At 59.8% G+C, this 26,474-nt stretch overlaps 1 protein-coding gene across 10 annotated transcripts in view; it reads right to left on the bottom strand.

The window, feature by feature from the left end:
- The window catches only part of SRCIN1 (SRC kinase signaling inhibitor 1), a 57,928-nt gene extending 32,079 nt beyond the window's left edge, over window positions 1-25,849 (bottom strand). For 8 of the 10 annotated variants that reach the window (XR_008825985.1, XR_008825984.1, XM_056362680.1 and 5 more), the window contains exons 1-4: window positions 25,508-25,849; window positions 25,112-25,287; window positions 14,435-14,718; window positions 816-839 (exon numbers count right to left, since the gene is read on the bottom strand). Coding sequence is in view for 7 of the 10 variants with exons in the window: in XM_056362680.1 (XP_056218655.1) it covers window positions 816-839; window positions 14,435-14,718; window positions 25,112-25,229 (426 nt within the window). In the remaining 3 variants the exon portion in view is untranslated. Of the gene's footprint in view, window positions 1-815; window positions 840-8,867; window positions 8,954-14,434; window positions 14,719-25,111; window positions 25,288-25,507 lie in introns of those variants that run through there. The other 2 variants (XM_056362681.1, XM_056362686.1) reach the window with 2 other exon arrangements.
- Window positions 25,850-26,474: the final 625 nt, after the last annotated feature.

The following is a 26,474-nucleotide window of genomic DNA, read 5'->3' as shown; positions in this document are numbered from 1 at the left end:
GCACCACCAGCCAAACAAAAAACTTTGCGGCCTGGTCTCCACATCCCTCAACACACCAAACACAAACTGGTTTTGGGGGGTCCGGCATGGCATTTGCACTGGAGAGCCTGTTCCTCCTCCCTCCCTGCCAACACCACCTCCTGCAAGGGGCAAGCACAGCACCCCCGGCCCGAGATCCCCGAGCTCCTCTCCTGCCCGACAGCGTGGGATCAGCCTGGGCTCCCCAGGGAACGAGGGGCTTGGGAGAGGGAGATGAGGAGCCTGGAGGGGGAAGCAACGCTGGGCAAAGGGTCAAGTCGGAGAAGTGACCGACGGCCTGTGGGATGGGAAGCACAGCAAGTCCCAGCAGGGCCACCTTCCCAGAGACTGGAAATCAGAGCAACCCTCGTATCCCTGCCTGGGAGCAGGCACCTGGATGCAGCTCCACAGGTAAGACTTCCAAGCCCACCTAGAACAGGCTCTTTCCTGTCCTTTTCCCAGAATTAAGGTCCCTGTTGCAATGAAATAAATCACTCTAAATAAATCACACAGCAGGACTGAGCTGTGGGGTGACAGTGGTTGAAACGAGGGCAGGACACAGATTCATTCCACTCGGAGAACAGGTTTGTATCTGACAACGACTCGACCGAAAAGCATTAAGATCCTTCTCACAAGCTTAAACTGCTGCTGAGCTGAGAACAAACTACTGTGGCACAGGAATCCTCAAGAAAAAAAAAATCCCGAGCTCCCACCCCCCTACACAGACACAGAGATGAGGCAAGGGTGGCAAAGTGCATGCATTTCAAACAGAAGCATGAAAAATCAGAAATACTGACCTTAAAGCTCCAGTAGTTGGGTTGCTAACAAAAAATAAAACAACAAAAGAAAACAAAAAATACCATTAAGATTCTGGTTTGACTTTTGCTTTCCTTTTGAGAATTGTTGACTTTAAACTGCGATATTAAACCTGCTCTCGTTTCTGCTTAATGTCCCCTCCCAATGGGTCGCTTAAGTTTCATGCTGCGAAGGGCTGGCGAAGGGGAAGCAGGATCATGCAGGCGGGCAGGGATGGCGATGGGTGCTCAGCGCAGACTGGGGTGCAAAGTAACTCAAGGGAGTAGCGGGATGGCAGCCCAGCATCGCTACTGGAGTCACCGGTATGCCCACACTGTCCTGGCCCGTGCTGGTCAGGCTGCTGCCCTGGGAATCAGTGCTGGAAGCCGGAATATTTTTCATTTTTAAAGGGATCTTGCCATCTCCCCTCTTGGTCCCCGCTACCTCCCTCTGTTGCTTCTTCACAGTGTTTCCACCGGTGTCAAGCTGATGTGCTACAGCGAATGACAGGAGCTGGCATCGCTTGCAGCCCAGCCAGCCAGAGAGCTCGAGAGCTTCCTTCTCCCAAGCCACCCACTGCTAATCACCAGTGGGAGATTGCCCCGCAAGTCCTGAGGATGCTCAGAGCTGCGGCTCACTGCGATCCCCACCAGCAGGTATATTGGAGGCAGCGGAGCGGTGAGTGGCTTAGAGACTCAGGACCTTTCCCAGGGCAGCAGTGGGCTCGGACAGCTGGGACGGGGCCGCAGGAGCCCAACAAGTGCTCAGAGGGACTCAGGACCCCACTGGGATGGAGCACCCCAGCACATCGCACCGCCGGATGGGGACAGGCGAGCTCCCCACCGCTGCGGGCAAAGCAAAGCGCTACGGAGCACGGCATGCACCTGGCACAGCAGCACGGCAAGCAGCTCCATCCCACCCCGCAGCCGGTCCCCCAGCACCCACACAGCCCGGCCCCAGCACAGCACCCTGGCTCCAGCAGCACCCAGAGGCGGCGCTGGAGGAGGTGGTGTGCGCAGCAGGAGGGACGTTGGATCTAGTGACAAGAAGGGTGATCCACCTTGCTGGAAGGGGAAGCATTTCAGTATCGCTGAGATGTGCGGATCATGGATGGGGTGGGAGAAACGGGTGCAAAGCAGCTTTTGTCCCAGTGGTCTTGTTACTGGGATCGAAGGTCTTGACCACCCTTTTCTCCCCTCTCACACCCACCTACCGCCTTGCTTTTTTACAGCATTTATTTCTCCACCGCTATCACCGTGGCTGCAAACCTAGTTTATTACTTAGAGGATGCTGGGTTTAATCATTATTTTAAATAGAAAGTAAGCTCCCACACCAAGCTCCCAGTCCCCACCAGTCCCTGCGATGCCCCAGTAGCTGCCAAGAAGCCTCCTATTGCAATGCTCAGGGAGCAGAAGAAGAAGTTGCAATAAGTTTAGACCATCACGGAGTATTTATCCAAGGACTTTAAATATCCGCTTAGCAGATGTGCTGCTGGGATATTAACCCTTCGGCTGACAGGGTAAATAGAGGTCTGATCTATGTGTATAAACACAAATTCACTTTTTAGACTCGTCTCAAGCATCAGCAGGATGCTCTCGTTCCAATTCAAGATGCAGTTCACGTGAACATCCCATAGGACATCAGGAGACCCAAACCAAGCTCTGCCTCAACCAAACCGAAACTTTTAAAAGGGATTTAAGTCAAACGAGCACAGCGTTTTCATGCAGACAAGCCTCAAGGCACAAAGGTCTTTTCCAAGGGCACACCATGACTCAGAGGCAGAACCAGAAATAGAAGCCCAGAGCTGTGATTACCAGGCACTATTAGATAACAACCAGCAGGATCCAAGCCTATCCCGGGCACGTCAAGCTTTTCCAAAACACCAGGAGCTTGACAGTGAGAAACCGCCTCAGAACGCCTTTTGGTACTAAATGAAGCCATCCATCGCACCCAGTAATTAATACATCAGCTGCACCAGCCGCTCTGCGCTCGGCGAGCTGCCGGGGCGAGGTGCTGGGCACAAGGCAAGGCAGGGCACAAACCCCCCAGTGCCAGGGCACAACCCCCCCAGTGCCAGGGCACAACCCCCCCAGTGCCAGGGCACAGCCCAAGCTGTACCACTGCCGTGGGTCAAGCCAAAGCATCTCATCCCAGGTAGATGTGAGGATGCTGTGTGCTCCTCCTCGGCTCGAGGAGCCGCAGGAAAGCACAGCTCATCCCGCTGTCTCCCAGAGGTGAGCAGGATTGCATCAGCTCCTGAAGGGTTTGACATGCCATGCCGCACGCTGCGGAGTTGGAGACGTCTCTTAAGCTGCGCAGGGTTTTGTAACCGCGCTTCTGCTCAGCAGCCCTCATCCAAACTCCCCAAGGCCAGGCTCTGCTCCTGCTCCCAGGAACGTCTGTGTGAGGGACCCTTCATAAATCACAGCCCGTTCCAAAGGGACAGGAGGAAATCCTCCATCCCCTCGCCTTGCCAGCACCCCCACCGCCGCCTCCATCAGCTGCTTCTCCCCACCAGTACATCCAGGCAAGGAAGGGGGCCAGAGACCCCTGCCCAGGGGGGCCCACCGGAGGTCCCTGGAGGCATGGATGTACTGCCTTCACACCGAGGGGATGCTCACCCCCCTCTCCATTCATTTGTGCTTGAATGGCTGCAATGGGCCTCCACAATGGGATCGGATATTTTAGCCAAATACTCCATAGAGTTGTAGCCAAACCAGTCTGTCCCAGTCCCCAAAGGGCCTTGAACCTGTCTGTGCCAGGAGATGACGTTCCTGACTTTTTTCCTTCTGTGATTTTTTTTTTTCTTCCACGCTCTTTATTTTGCTGTTGAAGAGTCTCAGTAATTTTCCTCAGACCCTGATATTACTGATCCTATCTCATGCCAGCCCTTGGTATGTATTTTATTTATTATTTTAGGATGACTGGACAGGCTTATCACAAAGTCCATAAATTACATCCCCACTGCACACAACCACTCCACATCAAACTGGCGATGAGCTTGTCTGAACCCCAAGTGCCATGGGAGGGAATCAAGAATCTTCTGGAAGTGATTTGGGCTGTTTAATGGGACCTGGAGCATGCACCAGGGTGGCACAGCACCCACCCTCTCCCAGGTCCCTGGATCTGGCCCCTGAACAGCCCCTTTTCCAGCAGCCCCAGGAGCGGTGCGGGACCCCCCCCAAGCCAAGCTCTGCCTGGGGCTGGCCAGGCGGTGGGCAGGATGGGGGATGCGCTGCCTGCCCTGCCTGTATCCCGCCGGGAGGCAGGACTGCCCAGAGCCGACAATCTGGTGCTGTCTGCCAGGGCCAAGTGGGCGATGGACACCCCCACGCAGACCTTTCAGGGGGGCTCCATCTGTCCTCGCAGGCACTGCTGCCGCACCGGCGCTTTGCCCAGCACGTCCTGCCGTTTGCTTGTCCTCCACCCACCCCAAATCCCCCTCAGAGCAGAGAGGACGTGTTCCCGCAGCTCAGGTACCCCGCCATGGGCACAGGCTGTGCCCAAGGAGATGGCAGTGACAGGGGACCAGGGCAGCACTAGCAGCCACAGCCCTCAGCGCAGCCACCCCCCAGCAGCTGCCCCAAAGGCAGGGGACAGAGCAGGGACAGCCCCAGCGCTGTGCTCAGCACCCCTGCCAGCACCACGGCAGCCGGCCAGGCTGGCAAGGGTGGATTTGCGCAAGGAGAAGGGAAGAGGAGAGGGCCAAGGTAGAATTAACATATCGCTGGCTCTTCAGAAGCATCAAAGGGAGATAATGGTCTGAGAGAGGATTTGAAGCGACAGCCTTGTTACAACCGATAAAACAGGCAGCTCGCTTGCAGCAGAGCTGTGCAGAAGGTATGAAGAATTACAAAGGCTGAGATTATAATTACAATGAAAGTCATGTCTGTGATGCTGCAAAATGATGGACTAACTAGGACTGCCCCCCACACCCTCCTCCGAAGCACAAGCGTGTGCACAGGCGTGCACCGAGGAGCTGGAGTGCTTGTGCAAGTGCAAAAGGGGGGTTGAGATGCTCCTGTGAACCCACAGCCGTGAGGGGACCCGTGCATGCACAAATGCTTGGAGGGATGCACACACATACACACATGTACATGCTGCAGCAGAGGGGAAAACCAGCGCTGGGGGAATGGAGTGAAGAACATTTTGAAGTTTGAAAAAGAAAAAAAAAAAAATAATCTTTGTGATTGTCCCAGGAGAAGACAGGAGGTAAATGAAATCCAAGTGAGTCACTGCCTTGACCAAGGCAGACTTCCCCTGGTTAGCAATTATAGCACAAATCTGTTAGTGATTAACAAGGCAGGACCAAATGCGTCCCTCCAAAATGGGCAGCAGCAGCAGCCCCAGCACGCTCCACCGAAGGGAGGGACAGAGGCAGCTTCATTGGCTTTTTAATTAACTCATTTTCAGGAGTTCCACTTTCTGATAGAGTCCCCCTCCGGCACAATGTCTTGACAAACAAAAATCTCCTTGAAAAATAACAGTAAAGTGAATTTAATCTGTTTCCCCTTATTAAGGGTTTTTTTAATGCTTTTCAGTACGAGAGAAACTGGATTAAAGTGGAAATAGCAACATGACAAGATAGAGAGGCGAATGCAAACAGTAGCCAGACAGAGTGAAGAGCGACGCCGACACTGTGCACCGCAGGTCCTGTCATCTGAGGTCTCGCAGTTATTGTGGAAGGACCTCTCAAAGCTGAGCATCCCAGCGTGCGGGAGACAGGCCAAGGCAAGACAAGACAAGATGCAGGGGCACTGGGGTGAGTTGCCACCAGACCTGGGCTCCTAAGGGGCCTCAGCGAGCCACCCAAGCCAGAGCCCATGGCGCAAAGGGCACCAAGACGCTTGTTTTGCCGCTCCTCTTTCAGGCACCGGCATCTTTAGGCAGTGACTTGGGTTTGACTACACCTCTCTCCACCCCCCCGCCCAAAGAGGCTCTGATGGCCACCAAGAGATGTTACAGAGATGCCATAGCAGGTTGTCACAGCGACTGGATGGCAAGCATCACCCACAGGACGGTGGCCCAGATGCACTGCTCGAAGTTTGCTGCAGGACCACAGCGTCCCACGTACCAGCCCCCTCCCCAGGTGAGATCCATCAGCTCTCCAGCAGCAATCACAGCCTTGACCGACCATGCAGTGCCTCCGGGGCAGCCCAGGTGATGCTACCGAGCACAAATGCTTTTGGACATCAGTGATTTGCCCTCCTGACACTTCCTCAAGCCCTCTCCTTTCCTGAGGCCAATACAAAGCACACCAGCAACATCTGTTTATAGCAATGCATCCCCAAGTAGCGACGCATCAGGACAAACGCTCTGCTGAGGATCAGCCATGCAAAAGCCGGCTTGGGCTTTGAACATCTCCCTGCTGTGGCCTCCACGTTCAAGGACAGGGACTCCTCTGGCGCTGCAGGTTCCCCTGGGGTCTGGACTTGGTGCTCAGCACATCCCCAGCCTGCTCATGATGGGATGGGGATGGGGGTGTCTCTGCCCCATCGTTGTCCGACACCGGCAGCAGCTGTGCACACCAGCACAGGGGCCAAGGTCTCCATCCTGCTCCTGGGGCATGGCGGGGGGGGGGGCGGGGGTGGGCAGCCAGGGAGCAGGGCCAAAGGTTTTGGGGGGGAAGGCAGGAAAACCAGGCAGAAGTTGGGCAGATCAGATTGCAGAGTAGCTATGGCAACGGCACGGCGTAGGTGGACCAACACAATAGGGACGTGCAAGGTAAACCCGGAGGCAAGCAGGCAGCAAGCAGGCAGCAAGCATCCATCCGCTCCCCCCCGCACAGACCCCCAAAAGCTTTGGGGGGACCTGCTCCCCCCCTCCCCCAACAGGTGCCTCCAAACCCAGGGAAGCTCATCCCTGCAGGTAAATCCCAGAGAAACCCCACACCAAGGGCGAGGAGGGACAAATCCTGCCCAGGGTCCCCTGGACCTCTAGGACCCGCAAAGCAGCACTGCAACCATCACCCCGTGGGGTCCAGCAGCCACATCCCCCCCATGCCGCAAGCCCTGCCTCCCACCACATGGTCCCCAGCAAGTACCAGCACCTCAGGGTACAGCACAGGTGCTGCTCCCACCCTGGCCAGCCAGCAGCAGAGCTTTTTTTTTTTTTTGGGGGGGGGGGGCTGGGCACAGAGGGCACTGGCACGCAGCTGGTGACGGAGACTGACCTGTTCTCCTGCACTCCCTGCCTACTGCTGCCAGCACCGCCGGAGCCAGGGCTGCATTAGCAGCAGGGACAGGAGCTGCCTCTCTGGCTGCTGCAGCTTTTTGGTGTTCTCCCTCCTCACCCCGCTCAGTGCCAGCCCAGCACCATGACATCGGGGCAAGCAGCAGCCCATAGCCGCCTCACAAGGACCCTCCAGGCTGCCAGCAAAAAAAGAGCCGAATTTGGGTTAGGAACAGCAGGAAACTTTGGGCAGCAGGGCAGGGGTGGATGCGCACCTTCACATCGTGGCATCTGTTTGTGCCGGAGAGGCAGGAATACGCACAGCCTTTCGCCGACAGCAGCGCTGGCACTGTGCTCCCCTGAACCGCGGTGAGGGTGCCAAGGGAATGGAGTTGGATCCAATTCCTGGTGGGCATCCACTGGGTATCCCCCCGCTGGACCACACCACAGGCTCGTGGATGCCCTCCCTAGGGATGCCATCAGTGTCACCAGTGCGGCCGTATTTATTACCCACTTCTCAGGGACTTCAAGACCTGCTCCACCCCTAAAGCCAAGGAGAAGTGGGGTGACCTACAGAGCTTTGCATGACTCCCAGCTCCCGGGGACCTGATTCCCAGGCAAACCGTGGGCCAGGTCTCTTTTAATCAGCCAGGAATTGCTCCCGGTAGGGGAAAAACAAGAGAATCGATAGAGACAGCTCTGGCTGCAGTCATAGGGACACACACACACACACGCTCGTTCACGTTACTCCCGACAGCCACGCACGCTCTCCTCCACCATTACAGCAGTTTGCAACGGTTCACAACACGCTCTACCTCTGGAGACCAGGATGAGACCCTGGGCAAAGCACCAACAGGCCCCACTTCTAGCTCCCACGAGCTCCCAGTGACCGGCTCACTCTGGGCAACGTCCACAATCCACCATCACCACTGGTTTTACAAAAAGCAGAGTGTCCTGGTCCCCAGTGCCTGTGCTGGCACCCCCAGCCCGGTCAGGCACCCTGTGAGGACAAGACGATGCCAAACTCATGCCAAGGCCATGGGCACTCTCCATGTGCCCGGCTCCAGCACCTCTTGGAAACGGGGGGGGGGGGGGGTAGGGGGGGGATGGGGGGGCTGAAGGAGATGGTATCAAGCGGCTCCTCCCATGGTGGAGGTCCTGGAGGTCCAGGCTGGGGGGTCCTAGCGATGCCGGCAGGACCCCCACGGGAAGGATGCTGGACTGAGTGCACCGGAGGCAAGACAAGCCCCTGCATGGCGCAGGGATGCTGCGTGCCCAGGCCACCATCTGCCCCTCGCCGGCTGCCCGCAGCGCAGCCCGAGAAGGGCAGAGGGGATGGGTGTCCCCTGCGCAGGGGACACGGGTGACAACGCAGGGCTACCCTGTGAGGAAGGGGGCTGCACAGAAGGGCTGCCACCGGCACCACCGGGGGCTTTGCACAGCCCCATGTGCAGCCGGGGGGTGCAGGGTAAGCCCCCCCGCCCCCGGTGGTGCACCAAAGGGCAACGCAGGGACTGTGGCACCCACAAAGCGCCACCCGCGAGCCGGGAGACCCCCGGGAAAAGGGAACGGCGCGGGGCTGGAGGGAAAGGGGGGCTGCCCCCTCCCTGGGGCTGAGCCCCGCGGCCAGGGGATGGGCGCGGGCGGGGGCATGGGTTGGTGACGGGGTGAGGGACCGGGGGGACCGGGATCTCGGGGAGGGGGGAAGGGGATGCTGGGATGGGCGGGAGCGGCAGCGGGATGTCTGGGGAAGGGGAGGTCGGGCCGCCGCAGCACGGGGAGGGCGGACACCGGGATGCAGGAGGGGACCGCGACACCGGACCCGCACCCCACCGGAGGGATGCGCCCCGCGCCGCCCCGCCGGACCCCGCGCGACCCGGTACCTGCGGCAGGTGAGCCCGGGCCGGGATCCGCAGCGCCGACGAGCTCGGCTCGGCTCGGCTCGGCTCCGCTCGGCTCGGCTCGGGGGCGGGCGGTGCCGCGGCCGCTGCGCGCAGCGCGGAGCGGAGCCACCACCTCCCGCCGCTGCGGCCGCCGCCGGCCCCGCGCGCCCGCCCTGATAGGGGCGCGGTCGCCATGGCAACGGCGACTCCACCTGCCGCCGCGCTGCGCCGGGCCGCTGGGGGGCGCTGCCGGGGGGGGGGGGCGAGGCGGGGGCTGCAACGGGAGGCGGGGGCGGTGCTGGGGGGTGGTGGGTGCCATGGGGCAGGGGGAGGGGGTGGGGGTGCAATGGGGCAGGGGTGGGTGCTGGGGGTGCAGTGGGGCACGGGGGGTGCTGGGGTGTGCTGGGGGTGCAGTGGGGCAGGGGTGGGTGCTGGGGGTGCAATGGGGCAGGGGTGGGTGCTGGGGAGAACTGGGGGTGCAATGGGACAGGAGTGGGTGCTAGGGGTGCAGTGGGGTAGGGGTGGGTGCTGGGGGTGCAGTGGGGCAGGGGTGGGTGCTGGGGGTGCAATGGGCCAGGGGTGGGTGCTGGGGAGAACTGGGGGTGCAATGGGACAGGAGTGGGTGCTAGGGGTGCAGTGGGGTAGGGGTGGGTGCTGGGGGTGCAGTGGGGCAGGGGTGGGTGCTGGGGGTGCAATGGGCCAGGGGTGGGTGCTGGGGAGAACTGGGGGTGCAATGGGACAGGAGTGGGTGCTAGGGGTGCAGTGGGGTAGGGGTGGGTGCTGGGGGTGCAATGGGACAGAGGTGGGTGCTAGGGGTGCAGTGGGGTAAGGGTGGGTGCTGGGGAGAACTGGGGGTGCAATGGGACAGGAGTGGGTGCTGGGGTTCAACAGGACAGAGATGGGTGCTGGGGGTGCAATGGGGCAGTTGGAACAGGGGTGCGTGCTCGGGGGCTGTGGGGGCAGGGGTGGGGGCAGCCCCCCAGACCCAGCAACCTGGCAGCATTTTTACCCCCATGCACCCTGGCAGGGTGGGCTGTGGACAGGCTGGGGGGTGGCCATGGGCAGCACCGTGCATGCATGCAGCCCGCATGCACACCCCCTGTAAGACCCTGCTGCAGCACAGGGTGCCGCTGGGGTCCCCCCACCCCATGCCAGCACCCCTGGGGGGGCTCTGCAGCCCATGCAGGAGCTGCAGGAGCCCCAGTGCCATCCTGTGCACAGCACCCGGGGTGCCCACCCGCAAGGCTTTGTCAGTGCCCCCGGCATCCCAACTTCCCCAGGAGATTTTCTTTCCTCCAGTTATGCAGAAATGCATTGGCGCACGCTTCCCAAAAGGCTTGACAACTGCAAGGCTAATAAAAATCACCAGGATTTGTTAATATTCGCTTTAATCAGTGGGAGCCGGGTCCCAGCATCTGCAGGCAGGAGCGGGGGCTGCAGCAGCCCCGTGATGCTGCACCCAGGCATCCCGCCTGCCCCCCCCCGGTCCCTGCTGCGTACCTGGCCCGAACCCCAGGAGCTGCTGCACTGACAGCGCTATCAAGAAGGGCAAAGTACTCTTGAGAATAACCCATGCAAAAAAATTACTGCTCCCCCTGCCCTGCCCTGCCTGCCTGCAGCCCTGGCCCCACAAACCCCCAGCCCCACATTTCAGCCCCCCCACACCTCCAGGTCCCCGATGTGGCAGCACACCCTGCTGCGGAGCGGGGAAGCAGCCAAGACCCCCTGTTTTATTCAGGGAAACTGAGGCACAAAGCCAATTGCAGCAAACCAGCACCTCCCCAGCCTGCCTGCACCCCTGCCTGCACCATCACTCCTGCCCTACACAGCACCGATGCACCCAGCAGCGATGCTGCAGGGCAGCCTTGGCGAGGCAAGAAAGAGCAAGGGCTGGGCTTTGGGGGTACGTACATCTGTGCTGGCTGTTATTTATTTATTCCAAAGTCGGATTTATTCTGGGCAGCTGCAAATCTGCTGCTGTCAGGCAGCCACCAACACGTTAACACTCAGCTCGAGCCTTTTCCTTTTCCTTTTTTTCTTTTTTTTTTTTTTTTTTCCCCTGCAGCAGAACTGGACAAGCTTCAATCCGAGCTTTTATATACTTTTATTTAGACCTGAAAGAGGCACGGTTCTGCTCCAGCTCCGCTGCGGTATTTAACCCCATGCTGCAGGTTACGAGCTGCAAGGTGCCTGAGCAGACAGGGCTGAATTGCAATACAGCTGCCATGCATAGGTGGTCACGGGCAAGGGAGGGTTGGTAATCCCTTATTTTCTGGGGTTTATAATTTGTCTGTGTAAAACCGCGCGTTCCCAGTTGGTAACGCACCCTCTGAGTCCCGTGCGGAAAAGCATATCCAAAAGGAATGTGGATAACAGTGAGAAATAGGGAGGGGTGATGGGGTCACCCCCTTACACCATCATATAATTATTTTTCTAATATTATTTTTTTACTTCTGTACGTTCATCACTGGGCACCACGGGGGGGCCCCTGGCTGAATCGCACATCCTAGAGCACCGATGCACACAGAGATGAGAAACCTGCCCATGCCATCCCTCTCCAGCTGGATTTACCCCCCCCCCGAGGGCAGGATTTACCCCAAAAGCAGACCCAAAGCCTAGCAGCCGATGTGCTCCATCAGCCACCTCGTCCCGATTCCCATTCCTCTCTTTATTGTTAACATGCCCATTTAGCGTGTTCTCCCATCTGGGTTTTAAATTAGCTAGCTGCCGCCTTGGACTTCTCCGCAGATTTGCTAGCAGTCTGTTGGGTGTTGGTACAATTATTTGCTTGGGTTTTTTGTTGTTTTTTTTTCCTGCTCTGTTATATATACATATGATTAAAATTAATATTGCGCTCACTTTCCAGTTCCTATGCATGAGTACAATGGCGTTTTGCTGCAGGCTTTGCCACACTGAAAGGGATGTTGACATTTATGAAATGTTTCTATTCACCTCTGATTTTGCAAACTCTCTCATATGTAATTTTAAAAAAAAAATAAAATAAAATAGCGAAGCCTGTGATCTGAAATACATGCCAGGCTCCCCTAGAATAGCAAAACGAGTTTCAAACATTTCAGGCAGGCCCAGAGTGTTGTATCCCAATGTCATTTAAAGGTTGACACCTGGGGTTTCCTGTGTTTCTAGTTTCATTTTCTCCCCATTATTATTTACCACCTGCAGGGAGAAGGAAAAAGGAGAAAAAAAAAAAAAAGAAAAATAGGTTTTGGGTTGGTTGTCTTTTTTTTTTCTTTCCCCACCAGTTGCAAACGGGAGATGCTTGGGGCTGATGGATGGAGCTGTGCCCCTGCCCAGCACCTTGCCTGGGGCAGGGAGGGGGGAGCCAGCCCAGGGCTGTGACCTTCACCCCTCGCCAGCGAGCCCCAAAAAACCTGGCTGGGTTTGGAGCGGTGCCAGTAGATGCCTGGACCCCTCTCTGGTCCTACTGGGCACCCACAGCCCTGCGGGTGATAATTCCAGAACCCAGATCATCTTTCCTTCACCTTATAAAAACCCTCCAAAGCTCATCAGACCCCGAGTCAACACAAGCTGGATTTTTTATAGCTGCAGCTTATAAAAAAAAAAAAAAAAAAGTCTTTAAATCATTGCAATAATAGGAGAAAGATTCCTAGTTATTTACTGAGAAATATCACTCTGCCGCTAGAAATGTCAGGGCTCCGTCTCACAAGCGGCAACACGGATGGGGACCGTGCACCCTGCGCAGCACCTGGGCTGACGGCGATGGCAAAGCCACCATCCATAATTAGCCCTTAGCCAAAATCTGGATGCTCAGCTGGTGCAAATCCCCGCAGCTGTGCAGGATTTGGCCGCTCCTCTTTGCATCCAGCCACGAGCTTTTTGCAAGGAGAGGGGCTGCAGAGCAGGGGGGGACCCCTGGTGCTCCCCAAAGCAGCCCCGATGGGTGAGGGGGGGTGCAAGGCGGGCAGCAGCTCGGAGGAGGCAGCGATGATGATGATGATGATGCCGCCTCGGCGCGGGCGGCATGCCGGGGGCCTGCTGGGTTTCCTTACAAAGCTGGATTTCTTTCTGCTGCGCTAGGGCTGGGAGCCGTCGCCTCCGTCCCTCGGGGAGGCGTCTAGTTGGAGATGATATAAGATTTCTTTCCAGCCACTTCCTCCGGCTCCTCCGCGCTCACCCTCCCCTGTGCCTTTTTATAAAAAGTGTCACTTGAGGTGAGGATTTATTGCCGCCCTAACAGCATCACCGGGGCATCGCCATCGCCTGGGGGAGGGGGTGGGCTCCTCAGCACCCTGGGGTGCTGCCTGGCCCTGGGGGGCACCCCGTGGTACGAGGGATGGACGTTGCCCCTGGGGACCTTTCGGCCCGTGGGCTCTGCTGCTTTCGGTGAGGGTGCTCGGATGTGTCACTTGCTGTCCCACTCCGAGGACCAGCTGGTCCCTGGGGTAGGATTGAGACCTGGGAACAGGCCACCAAAGGCCACCTCTGCCTGGACGTGGGTACTAAACCCCCCGCACACCTTGCCGCATCCCACACGGCACAGCAGCACACGCCTGTGCCGTCCTGCCCCCCAGCCCCCCAGGCTCACCAGACTGCCTGGCACCTTGCTGGGCAGTGGGGGGAGAAGATATTCTGCCCCAGGAGCTGCACCGACCCCCCCTGGCTGAGAGAGCATCCCCATCCTGGTGATTGGGCTGCTTGGGTCAGGGCTGGCTGTGGGTTTTCACCAATGTCCTTGGTTTGGGGGGGTCCAGGACGCAGAGGAGAGTGCTGGGGCTGGGCAGGCAGGGGGGATTTAAGCCTGTGTTCACACCAGCAGCCTGCCCAAAACACCATTAATGCTAAATCCTCACCCCAGACGCGCGGGGACAGGCTGTGCCGGGGCACCAGGGGCTGGCACTGGGATGTGCCGCAGAGCCAGCCTGGGGGTGAGGGCGGGCTGGGGCAAAGCTTTGCCTGGGCAAACTACTTATTTAGGCTTTTTGTGCCATGTGAGCTAAGGCAGGGAGCAACTGCCTCAGGGCTGGGGGGCTGCAGAGGTGCGGCGTGGGGCGGACGAGGCTTGCGGAGCCGTGCAGCACCAGGCATGCAGCAGGGTTTGCAGACACCAGTCCATGGGTCAGTCTGTCCCTCTCCCAGCAAGGCTGGGGTTTGCAGCCCAGCCAAAACCTGCAGAGCGCTAAGCTGAGTGTCACCCCCCCATGGGGCAAATCCACAGGCCAGCTGCCCCTCATGGCGATCACATCACCCCTCTGCATGTCCTTTGTATGGAGGAACATCCCTCTCCTCCCTATGGCTGCCACCAGCCAGCAGGAGCCAACCCACCCCTATGGCAGGGTACATTCACATGGGACCCCCCAGCTCTGGCGATACAGGGGGTGCTCTCCCCTGGGGCTGGGGGATGCTCCGCACCAGGGATGGGGGATGCTCTTCCTCAGACCTGGAGGATGCTCCCTGCCAGGGCTGCTGCAAGCAGCCACCCGTTTTGTGCACCATCCGAGCCCCCCGTGAGGCTCTTCTCCTCCAGAAAGCCCCAAAGGGTGAGATGGGGTCCCCATGTCCCCCTGCTACCCCGAGAAGACGCCCCTTACCTGGTCCCGCATGCGCTCCTGCTGCCCGCGGAGCGCCAGCGCATGCTGTGGGTACTTGTTCTTTAGATGGTCCATGAAGGCATCCCGTTTGCGCTCCATCTCCGACTTCTGGAGGCCAGTGAGGGCTTCCAGGCTCTGGGCGGCGATGACAGTGTGCCGGCGCTCCGAGGTGTGCACCAACCCTACGTTGGAGAAGCGCCGGGTGCCGTTGCCCAAGGTCCGGTACTCCCGTGGGTACTCGGCATCATCTGCCGAGATCATGTGGGTGCTTGTCCTCTCGGGATCTGCACGGGGGGGAGAGCAGAGCGGCGTCAGGGCCAGCCCCGCTGCTGTGGGGCACAGGTGGGGTGCTAAGATTTGGGGATGGGGAGGGGGTTTTAAGCTGGAATTGATAGCTGAGCCTAGCTGGGAGCAGGGTCACCCCTCAACGGGGTACAACCGGGGGGCTGGTGGGTGCAGGGTTTAGCATCCTGCGATGGCAGCGGTGTCCCCGCTCCCGGGCAAGGGGCTGGCAGTGGCAGGAGATGGATGGGGCAGGGGGCAGAGGGAGGGACAAAGGGGCTGGGATGTCACCGAGACCACGATGTTCAGGCTGAAACATGAATAAAACAGCGTTGGGTCATTAAAATGACACAGACAAGACACAGGAGATGGACACCGCTCCGGAGCACAGACAGACAGGGAGACACGGACACACGGACAAATCAAAAAGAAAATGAAATGCTGGCCAAGGTGGGGGGAGGCTCATGTCTGCCCGTCAAGACCCTCGCCGGAGGGCTCAGCCCCCCGCCCCGCAGCTGCTGCTCCCAGGGATCAGTCCAGCCTGTGGGCACCAAACCCAGCACCACCACCGGGCACCGCAGGGATGCTCTGCCCCATCCCAGCCCTCTCGTAGAGCTCACCCCATCCCGGGCAGGCAGAGCAGGCAGCGAGCGCAGGCAGGGGGCAGGTAGGCAGTCCTGTGTGCGGTGAGGCGAAAGGGACTTGTCCCTTTTGCTAATAATTCATTAACTTCATGTGGTGATTTTAATTTCCAGGGAAGTTGTGCCGAGTGTGCACAATGCGAGTGGTAATGAATGCCTGGAAGTCCCTGCACGCTGCCAGCGCCTGGCACCTCCTCGGTGGCTGCAGGATGAGGCCACCCCCCAGCCCGCAGCCCCTACCCAGCCCACACGCCCACCGCAAAGCAACCCCAGGGCACCGGCCCCCACCCCAAGAAGCCACTTCTGAGGGTCTCACGCAGTCTGAGCCCATGTCACACAGCCCTGCTGGTCCCAGCCGCCACCGCCGTGCCTGCACCGAGGCCACGAGCCGCCACTAACTAGTTTGGCAACTGCAGCATGTGTGTTGGAGGGATTCACCGCGTTCAGGCTTCCCTTTTTCGCTCACCATTTAACCTTGATTCATTATTCATCTCCCTCCTTGTCCTTTTTTTCCCCCCCTCCCTTCTTTCCCAAGCTCCTGTTAAGCAAGTCGCAGAGGGTTTTTTCCTTTCCCTTAATTATTTATCAGCCCAACATATTAGCTTTATATCAACCGATTGTGTTATTAATGTAGGACAGGACTCCAGCGTGTGCTACAGACACAACTCCTCTGCTCAAGGTCATACAAGGGGGTTTGCTCCAAGCCAGGCGGGGACACCACGCACCCAGCAAGTGCCACGGGGACATCCTTACCCCCGCCAAAGCTCCGTCCCCGCTTCCCTCCTCCAAAAAACAACCGGTCCAGCTCCTGTCCCCCACTGCTCCATCACCAAATGCAACCTTACCCAGGGGACCGTCACCCCCTTATGCAGAAGGCGGCGGCAGAATTTGAGCAAGAGCTGAAGCTCCTGGTCCCTCCCCACCCTGCCGCTTCGCTCAGCTGGGTCCCCGTGCCACCGCTGCACAGGGGAGGTCAAGGTGGCACATCTGCCACGTGCAAAACACCCAGAGATCCCCCAGGGAAAGCAGCACAGGAGAGATGCCAGAGGGGACACCTCGGTCCTTCTGCCAGCAGGGAAGGCAGTGTGGTGCAGGGCTGAGAGCATTATCTTGGGGTCCCCGGGCACCACTGGCTGAGGAGCCTCTGCTCAACTCCAGCACTGGTGGGAAACGCAGACGGAGCAATTTCTCCTGTACCACCCTGCTGAGCCCCAGCAGCTGCCTTCCCACCTCTCTTTTCATGTAACGCTCCCTGTAACACACGTTTCTCACCGAGGGCTTGCTGCCAGCAGGCAGAAATCCCCTTCCTGCCCTCAGCCGGTTGCTCAAGCACTTGCTCTACAACAGCAAAGCAGCAGAGATGTGCTGGGGGGGCACACATCCAGCACCCAGCACCCATCCCAGCATTGGGCGCCCATTGGCAGTGCCCTAGAGCATCCTTGGGAGCGGGCAGGGAGCTCTCAGCTTGGACTGGGGGCAGCAGGACCCCTGGCATCCCCCTGGCACAGGCAATGTGCCAGCGTGGCCCGTCCCCACCAAACCAGCCCCTCTGCAGTGCTGGATCCAGAGTGCCACCGGGACCCCCAGGCCTTATCACGTCCCATCGGAATGGCAAGTCTGGGAAAGCTGTGAAAGAGGGATGAAGAGGACCCTGAAAGCCTCCAGCTGCAGCAGGGGCAAGGCTGGGAGGAAGGAGCTGCAGCTCCTCTCTCTCGCTGGGGAGAGCAGCAGCGCTGCGGCCTTGAGCCGGAGCAAGGTGCACGGATGGGGGCCGGAGGGCTGCAAGAGGGGCTGGTTCCCTGCAGCTGCCTCCTCGGTGCCACCACCAACCCCGGGTTTATCACCCCTGGGATGAGTCCACATTCCCGGCTCCTTCCCACCCTCCTCCTCCTCCTCTTGCTGCCGAGCCACGCATCAGCATGCAGCTCCCTGCTCCCTAATTACATGCTCCGGGAGCGGAACGCGCCAGCTCACTGTCTCTCTGCCGACTACTAAAAAGGATGATTTGAAAAGCCCTGCACAATCTGCACAGGGGCAGAGCAAAGCTGGATGCCATCGGGGGCTCTTCCAGCCCCGGCTGCGCTGCATCCGCTCCCGCACCCCTTGCTGGGCTCTGGAGCAAGCCGGGGGGAAGCAGCGCCGGCATCACAAACCCCGTGATCCATGAATCCCACGAAGGCGAGAGGAGGAAAAGCCACCACAGACACACGTGTACCTGTCCCCACATCAGCCACCTCTCCCCTCCAGATATCCCAGCCTGGAGCGGGCAGAGACAATTTGATACAGGAACCGCCAACAACTGGGGGGTCCTTTGGAAAGAGACCTTAAAGCACCCAGGGTCATGCCTCCCTGGCGCTACGCCCGGGAAAAGGGTGTTAATCCTTCCCTCCTGGCTTCAGCCCAAGGGCATCATCGCATCCTGCCCCCCAAAATCCCCCCTCCCCAAGTTATTGCTCTTCCTCCCAGGCAGGGCCTGTGCAGGGATGCTGGAGCAGTGGTACCCACACGGGCTGCCCCGCTGCCAGCGACAGCAGATCCCGGGAAAGTGCTTCCCAGGGCTGCTTCCAAGTAGGTCACTGGGGTGGGAGAGCCAATGGCCGCATCCTGCCTGGGGTGCCCATCTTGGCACTGCCCCAGCCCAGCCAAACGGGGTGCCCCTCTGGGACGTGTCCCCCGCACAGGGACCATCCCATCACTTACCCGGGGGCGCAGGACAGCTTCCACCGCGGCCGGCAGACTGCTCCGGTGGGGAGGGGGAGGCAGCCCCCAGGTCTCCAGGGGCTGGAGGCGGCTCCTTGGCCGGGTGCAGGGCCGCTACGACAGCCAAAATCCCACGGTAAATCCTGGCAAGCCCCTCTCCAAGCAGCGGGAAGTGAAAGGAACGAGGCTCTCTTTGCCGATTCATCCAGCCATCTTTACCTGCCAGCAGAGGTGTCACCCGCGCCAGGGTCACAGCCCAGGCTCCTAGCAGGATGCGGCCATCGCCTCCTTCCTGGGAAAGCAGCGGCACCAGCACCCAACCGTGCTTTGAGTGATGCTCTTCCAGGCGGGTGCTTTGCAGCCCAAGTGTCAGCTTCCCACCAGCTCCCTGCTCCCTCTCCGGGAGCCGGGGGTGGGAGAGGCCCCCAAAAACCTGCCCCGTGCTGGGGGTGCTGCCCCCCGAGAGCCACGCCGGGTCAGAGCGGCCGCAGGGCCGGCGGCATAGTCTGCTCGGATCCCCCCCTCCGGCAGCTTCGTAGGGTTTTATCATAAAAAGGATCTTTCAAACACAGTTTATTACTGCAGTTTCATAAATCTTCATGAGGCAGCAAGGCTCACGCGGGTCGTGAAAGCAATGGCAGTTAGCGGAGCATGAAAAATAGTCCAAGAAAGCAATTGTACAAAAAGGGGCGAGGGGAGGGGACGGGGGGAGTACATTTGGGGAGAAAGGGAGGCGAAAGAATAGAAGCCCCTCGGAGCGATGCGCCTCCCCCGCACCCAGCCATTAAGGCAGTGGGAAGAGCAGGATGCTCTCGCCTTCCTCCCAGAGGCTGCGGCTGCCGCACTGCCAGCCCGCTGCCTGCACAGCACCCACAGAGGCTGCCCAGCACCCAGAGCCCTGCTCGGCACTAACCCCTTCCCTGCCACGCCACAGAAGCGATAGCTGGGCAGCGCAGGGAGAGCCCACACGGCTCCTGCTGTGCTTAACTCCTGTCGTGCTGCACAGCTGACATCGGTGGGGGACCCCAGAAATCCCCCACCCCTGCCCGAGCCGGGACCTGCTGGGGCAAAGGGGCCTTCAGAGGCATTGCTGCCTGGGGGGTCCCTGTCCTTGGCTCAACCACACTCTATTTGTACTAATTTCGGGATGGGGGGCATGGTGGTCAAGCGACCTGCCCCAGGTTCCCATCTCACCCCCACGATGGGGCCAGCAAACACCGGCGAGAGGCACTGTGAGCTGCACAGCCACCAGTGTTCTACTGAAGCCGTGCCCAGCAGCAGCGGCAAGGCAGCCGGCACACTGTGGGGGGACCCACGCACCCCCTGCCCACACCACCGCCACGTGCCGAACGGGTTCGACCATCACCAGTGCTTTACACAGCCAGATCTGTTCGTTTAAAATCAAATGCACCCCTGTTTTGGCCCCAGCCCATGGGCGGCCGATGTCCCTGTCCCATGGGAATGCCGGCAGTGGGACAGACCCAGCGTTGCCAATGCGAGGGCACTGCACGCCCTCCTCATCCCTCGCACAGGGAGCAACACGGGGAGCGAAAGCTGGCGGGTGGCCAGGCAGAAGCTTCCCCGCCATCCCATCCTCTTGCTCCCAGGCTGATGAAGACTGGGCACCATATTGCTGGGAAAAGCCGGGTGACGCCAAAGCTGCCCACGAGGGACCATTAACATCAGTCCTGGGACAAATCGCCCCCATGCCCGCGCTGTGCCTGGCAGCCCCTGGGAGGTGGGGGCTGTGGCTCCCCCATCTCCGCTCCCCATCCCTGAGCATCCCTCCCTGCAGCACCATCCTGCTGTTTAGCCTGGGCTCAGCAGCAGACAGCGGGCTCCCCGCCGTGCCTTTCACTCCCAAATTCAAGTGGAACCGAGGAAAATAAAACACCACCCGCCGACCGCCTCATTGGGAACTTCCCAGCTGGGCTAGCGCAGACCCCACGGCCCCACAGCCAGGACACTGCTTGGCTCCTCGATGGCGGGCAGGGGCACGGTGCCCACGCACGATGCCAGTCTGGATGCGACCCTGCAGACCCAGCTCTGTTTGTCCCCAGCCTCTATGTGCCCTGGACCCTGCCTGCACCCCGCTAGTGCCAGCCCTGCCAATGCTGCCGGAGCTGCGCGGGGACAAGGAGCTGCGTGGGGACAAGCCATGCAATGCTTTGGTGCACACTGGTTGCTCCCCGGCTGGAGCTTGGGGAGGTCCAGCTGGCATCTCTCTGCCACACTGCCCTGACAAGCAGGTCCTTTACTTTGGGAGCAGAGAAACAACCCGATAAATTCCCATGTCATTGTCAAAACCCAAACTGAAGGAGAAATCCCATCTGGCCAGCCCCGTAAAAAGCAGCAGTTGCTTCCCACCTCGCCGGGTGTTATCACACCCACGCGTGCACAGGGAAATGGGAGATGAGTTCACCTCCTAACTCCCATGGACAGCAGTACCAAAAGCAGAGCCAGCACGCCCGACTGCTCGTTTTGTGCTCAGGATCGGGACCAACACCTTCCTGCCCAGAGCTCCATCCCCACATCCCTCCTTTGAGACAGGACACATGCGCCAGGCTGGCTCCCATGCTGTCGCCCAGGGAAGGGGGACTCGACACCCTGGGAGCTCCTCCAGCCTTGCCCACCTCAGCCTGCAGCTGCCCTGGGGGTTGCTTTTGCAGGCAGGGCTCCCTGCCACCACGCTGCCTGTCCCCTGCCCGCTCGCAGCGTGGTCATCCCACTGCAGCAGCAGCTGAAAAGCACGAACTGGCCCCTGTCCCTCCTCCTCCTCGCACCATCTCCTCTGCTCAGCATCTTCTGCCAGCCCCAACTGGGCACCATCCCTACCCTCAGCTGAGTGCTTCCTTGCAGGAGGGCAGGGACCAGAGGGGACAGCACCAAGGCAGCCCCGTCCCAGCTCTCTCGCATGGTGGCTGTCTGGCAGATGGCCCTGAGGGTCAGGAGATGGCTGTGGTGCTGAAGAGCAAAGGCCCGGTGGGGTGGGCTCTGCTGACAATGCTATCGGGGGGTCCGTAAGTGCACAAGCCTTGTGTGACTGATCATATGGTGGCTACACGGCTCTGCTTCCACCTTGCAGCGCTGAGCTCAGCAGCTGGCAAATCTACAAATGCCAGGGCGAGCTCCGGGATAGAGCAGAGCCGGGTCACTCCAAACACACGTGGTGGCACAGATGTGACCTGACCTGTGCCATGGGCCCAGCAAGCAGAGCTTGGCAGCATCAGGCATCACTCAGGATGCAGCCGGGGGCTGGGAATGCCCTCGTCATCCTGCGGGAAGGGCATCCCCAGTGAAGGTTCCTCCCCACCTGTCCTGGCCCCCTCGGACACCCCAGCGGTGGGAAGCATGAATCCCTACTGCAGTGGGAGGCAGAAAGGACCTGCCCTCACTTAGGCAAAAGAAAGGAAGATGGGTAGAGGGTGAAGCGGCGTGTGAATGATGCCTCACGGCTGGGAGAGCTGGGGCAAATCTTTCCCCTGCCATCAGCTTCATCCCCAACCTTTGGCAGGAAGCCGATGACAGTGGCATCCTCTGCACGTGGAGAGCATCCCTGCCCAGGGCAGAGCCAGGCAGAGCCTCCCCACCGGGGACCAGAGGAGAAAGGAGCCCCGTGTGTCCTGGCAAGAGGCCGCATCCTCAGCTGGCAGGGATGGCACAGTGGCTGGGGAGATGCCAGCAGCTCCGGGACGCCAGATAAAAATAAAGAAGAGGGGAGGATTGAAGGGACCAGGCTCTTCACAGCATAAACACAAGCCACATTGTGGTCTCGTCTCCCACCCACGCAGCAGCAGCAATTCGAGGCGGCGCAGCCGGCAGCCTGGCAACTGGGATGGGATTAGCCCAGGCTGTGCCAGGCAGGTCCAAGGCTGGGGATCCCCCTTAACCCTGAATGGGAGAGGGAAACTGAGGCACGGGGCTGGGGGAGGAAAGGCTCTGCCCCGGAGGAAGGTACGTGCAGACAGCACGAGTCTGAGGATGCTGCAGATGGGGATGCTGAGGCGTGAGGAGGTCAAACCCAGGGTTGGAGCAGCAGGAAAGCACCAGCAGAGCCACATGCCACCGCCGTGTCCAGCACGGTGCCCTGGCTGGATCAGTATTTACAGTCTCCTGAAAGGACCCAGAGTTTTCCCAGCATCTTGGCAGTACCTGCTGACTCCCACGGCCTCACCGAGACAGGCGAGTGCAGCGTCTGCCTCCATGTGGGGTGTGCGTGGACACGGGGCAGTGACTCACCCGCAGTCATGCAGCGAAGCAGAGCCAAGTCTCCCTGCAAAGCTGGGTCCCCCCTTTTGTTCAGCCTGGGGGGCAAAGCCTTGGGATGAGCCCAAGGCAACAGTGGGCCCTGGAACCCTGCAGCCCCCATCACGTGCAGAGCTGCTGTCTCCATCCATCCCTTCTTCCCCTGCAGGCAGGTGAATTCATGCTGCTCTGAGAACCCTCCCTGCCCCACGGGTCCTTCTGGAGGATTCCCACACTGACCAGTGCCACAGCTCCCAAACGGCCCCAGAGACAATGCCGTCCCCACCGCGCTCCTGCAAAGCCGGGTCTCAGCACGGCTCCCAGCACTCCCGCCTTGAGCTGCTCGAGCAAATTGCTCTGGAAATCAATTCCAATCTATCAGGCATCAGGAAAGCGATAAACTGCCCTCTCAAGACATCAAATCGATGGTTCCTCTTAGCCCAGAGCAGAGGGAGGGACGTGGGGAGAGTCAGCAGGAGGACAGAGAGCACGGCGGGGTGATGGTGATGATGGGGGGCTGGTTCGAAGGAAACGGCCCCAAAACCAGCTCTCCATGTGGCAGAGGGCAGGGAAGATGTGTGTCCGCATGCTGTGCAAAACTGCTCGGGAAAGCGGCTGCCGGTGCCCTGGGAGCAGGAGGCTCCTGCTCCAGCCTTCACCCATCACCTGCAGCTGCGTGGGTTTGCTCGGTTGGAGGCAGGAATTCATCCGAGCCCACGAGCTGGGCTTTGGGTTCGTTTCTTATTCTCATCTCTCTGCAAGCAGAGCAAGAGGGCAGAGGCGTGGGGAGTAGCCATGAGGGGGGCTGGCAGAGAGGAGGAGGAAAGTGAGCTGGAGGGGACACACATTGAGGTCAAGACCCAACTCCTGCCAGGATTATTTCTTCCTCTAATGAGCCCCTGAGTGAAGTCACTCAACAGAGCAAGGCCACCACTGTCGCTTCCATGACCGGAGAAAGGCGAAGGAGCAGCGGGTCTGGCAGTGGGAGAGGGGCTTTGTCGGTAGGACCCTCCAGCCTGGTGGGGTGAAAGCCCAGAGCTGGGCACGGGGCTACATCCCACTCCTGGGGACGGCCACGAGGGATGCACGCCAGCAGCCCTGGCTTGGAAACACGGGCAAGCGTTGCTTCGGAGAGCTGGAGATCAAAGGCAGAGACAAAACGCAACAAGTCGATGGAGAGGAAGGCTGCAGGACGAGACACAAAGCTCCCACGCAGGGGAAAGATGCGGGCAGAGCAGCCCAGGGCCAGGCTGGCAGAGCAGGCAATGCTCCTGCCCGGCGTGCGGCGATGCACCGCGCCAGCCCTGCGGTTTGGCGAAATGCACTTGGTGCAATTTTTCAAGCAAGCTAATCACTTCCTCTCATCTCCTGCCATTAGTGCAGCCATGCTAACCGCTCGCTCGCCGGCGGGAGGCCGAAACCGCCTGACAGGAGCTTTGACTACATGCTGCAACCTCGTCAAAAGCAAATTCATCTGTAAGAGCACGGCAGGGCTGAGGGAGGGAACCACCCCTCCAGCATCCCTGCTGGGAGAGGGGCTTGAAGAAAGCCACTAAGGCAAGAATTCAAGCCAAACCTATGGCTTTTCCAGCCCTTGCCCTGCAGCTCAGGGTTACAGCCTCCAGCTGGAGTCACCGAAGTGCTCAGCTCCAGGAGAAAGCACCTGGGAGGGGGATTTTCCCCGGCTCGGCATGTCGGGGGCTGCAGCGATGCCGGCTGCTGCAGGGAGAGCCACCCTCAGCCCATCTCTGCCTTGGCACGGGGGGAGCCAACTCTTCTGAAGACTTGGCTCCTGCTGCCATCGCGAGGTACTTGGACACAGCCTGGAGCTCAGCAGGTCTGGCCACAGCACCAAGCCCTGCTCCCGCAGCCTCTGGGCAGGAATTGGGGGGGCAGTGCCTTTTTGGGTGACTCCTGCCAGGAGATGGGGTGATGCTTTGCTCTGGCGGCTGCGGGGGAGAGGCTGGAAGAAGCTGTTTTGGTGTTATGGAGGGGGTCAGGAGCCCAGGAACACTCCGAATGGGGTATGGAGAACAGACCCTATTTATAAGCGCACAGGTAGCATGTAGGCGTTTGGTCACAGCCTGCTGTGCCAGCCTGGTTAGTCACAGCTAGTTAAAAATCAAAAATACTGGGGAAAAAATTGCTCAGAATTGCGTCTAAAGCCTCTTACAATGCAGGAAAACGCACTCACAATTGGAAAACATGGTGGTAAGATCAGACGGGGCTTCACTGTCAGCTGATCAGAGACCCCGGGTGCACAGACCGTGGCACAGGGGTGCTGCTGGGACTCGTCCCTCCACATCTGCAGGTGTGAGGACACCGAGGTGCCCAGCCCCCGCAGGGCTCCCCGGCTGGCACCGCATCCCCCAGTACACCCCAGCTCAGAGTGGGATGCTGTGGGTGACACCAGGCCAAGGCCACCGCACCGTCCCCAGAGGCAGATGCCGTCCCCCTGCCTGTTCCTGCTGGCGCTGAGCAAACCCTCGTGCCCCCTCCTGCCCTTCCTAACCCCCACACCGGGGCACGTCGGAGGGAGAGCTCAGCCCCTCCGCCCCGCAGCCCTTCCACCAGCGCCAGTCAGAAGCGGTGCAGGCAACGAGGTTTATTCAAGCAAAAGGAGGGCAGCAGCAGCTGCCTGCAGCCCTGCCCGCCTCCTCCCACCAGCGCCGAGCATCCACCCCAGCCCTCGCCATCGCTTCCCAGGGAAAAGCCCACCTGCGTAGGGCTGGGACCATCCCCAAGGGACCAGCATCCCCCGGTGGCTCCGGAGCCTGCATCCCCCCCGTGTCCCCCCCCAAGTCCATACCCATGAGCAACGGAGAGAGCCTGTAGTCCCCGGGCTCGGCGGGTCTCTGCTGCTCCGGCAGCCTCGGCACCGCTCTGGGGGAAGCGCCAAAGGGATGCTTTGCCCAGCGAGGAAGCATGGTGGTACCCAGGCAGCCGAGAGGAACTGGGAGACAGCTCGGAGCACGGCTCCAAAATCTGTGTGACAAACACATGCATCTTATTGCATATGTTTAAACCAAATGAAAGATGGTTTTACTAATCACTTGGTATTTAAAGCAACATGCCGTCTCTGTCAAGTTAAATCTAAGGAGACGTATCAAGTTGCGTTAGCTGTTTATGTTAATTAAATACAGAACCAGTTCATTATTAAACATGTATGCAGCGCAAGTGAGCAGCTAGGTGGATTGTTACCGACCTTATTACACGGCAGTGACCTCCAGGAAGCCTGCGCGCAGCAATCGGTCGGCGCTCAACCGTGCGGCAACTGTCCCCTTACATCCAGCGCCGAATCCTCCGCACGGGAAAGCGGAGCCGGAGCGGTGCCGGTGCCCGGGCGGGCGGATGGATGCAGAAGATCCCGAGCCAGCAGCCTGCTGCCCCCCGGTTCCCTGTGGCTGCTGGTCCCCCGCTCTGTGCCCGGGTTAGCGAGGGGCGCACGGCCGGCGGGTGGGCAGCAGGGCTGTCTCCATGGCTGACATTCACCGCCACAGTTCCCCTGCCAGCGGCCATCGCATCCTCCCGGCTCCAAGCCAGCACTTTCGCTCACATCCTTTCCCTGCCCTGGCAACTTTTCCCCCCCTGCCCAGTTTTATTCCTCCGCTCTGCGCGGATGTCTGTCTCTCTTGCTTTCTTTTCTGGCTCAGGCTTTTCAGAGCTCCCAGTGGGTCTCTGGGTATTTTTTTTTTTTTCTTCCTCTTGAAATGTCACTGTGCCCCCTCAAACACATCACATGGGCTGGGAGCCAGGAGCCAGTGCACAGCCATGCACAGCCATCACTGCCTGCAGCTTGCCGCGCTGCCCCCTCCCTGCCCTGCCAAACCAAGGACCAACCAGCAACGTGCCACCGGCTATCGGCGTGCCACGGGCTGCCGGTGCCACTCACTGAGCCCTTCCCATGCTCCCAACCCCCCCCCGGCCCTGGGTGCAAGCCTGGAGGGTGTACGTGTACAGGGCACCAGGACCGCGTGGTGCTGGGGACATGAGAGCACATTTGCCTCCCCGATGCCACCAAGCTGCCCAGCTCTGGGCACGGCCACCCTGAGTCCCACTCTGTCTGCAAGGGCGGCCCACAGCTGCTCCTGTGCCAGCCCTGGGGGGCTCAGGTGAAGGAAAACCCGAAGCTGCCACCCAGGGCTCACAGAAAAACCCCTCTGCAAAAGTCT

This window comes from Falco biarmicus, chromosome 17 (genome assembly GCF_023638135.1).
Source record: "Falco biarmicus isolate bFalBia1 chromosome 17, bFalBia1.pri, whole genome shotgun sequence".
Classification (NCBI taxonomy): domain Eukaryota; kingdom Metazoa; phylum Chordata; class Aves; order Falconiformes; family Falconidae; genus Falco; species Falco biarmicus.
This window is presented reverse-complemented; position numbering and strand designations above follow the sequence as displayed.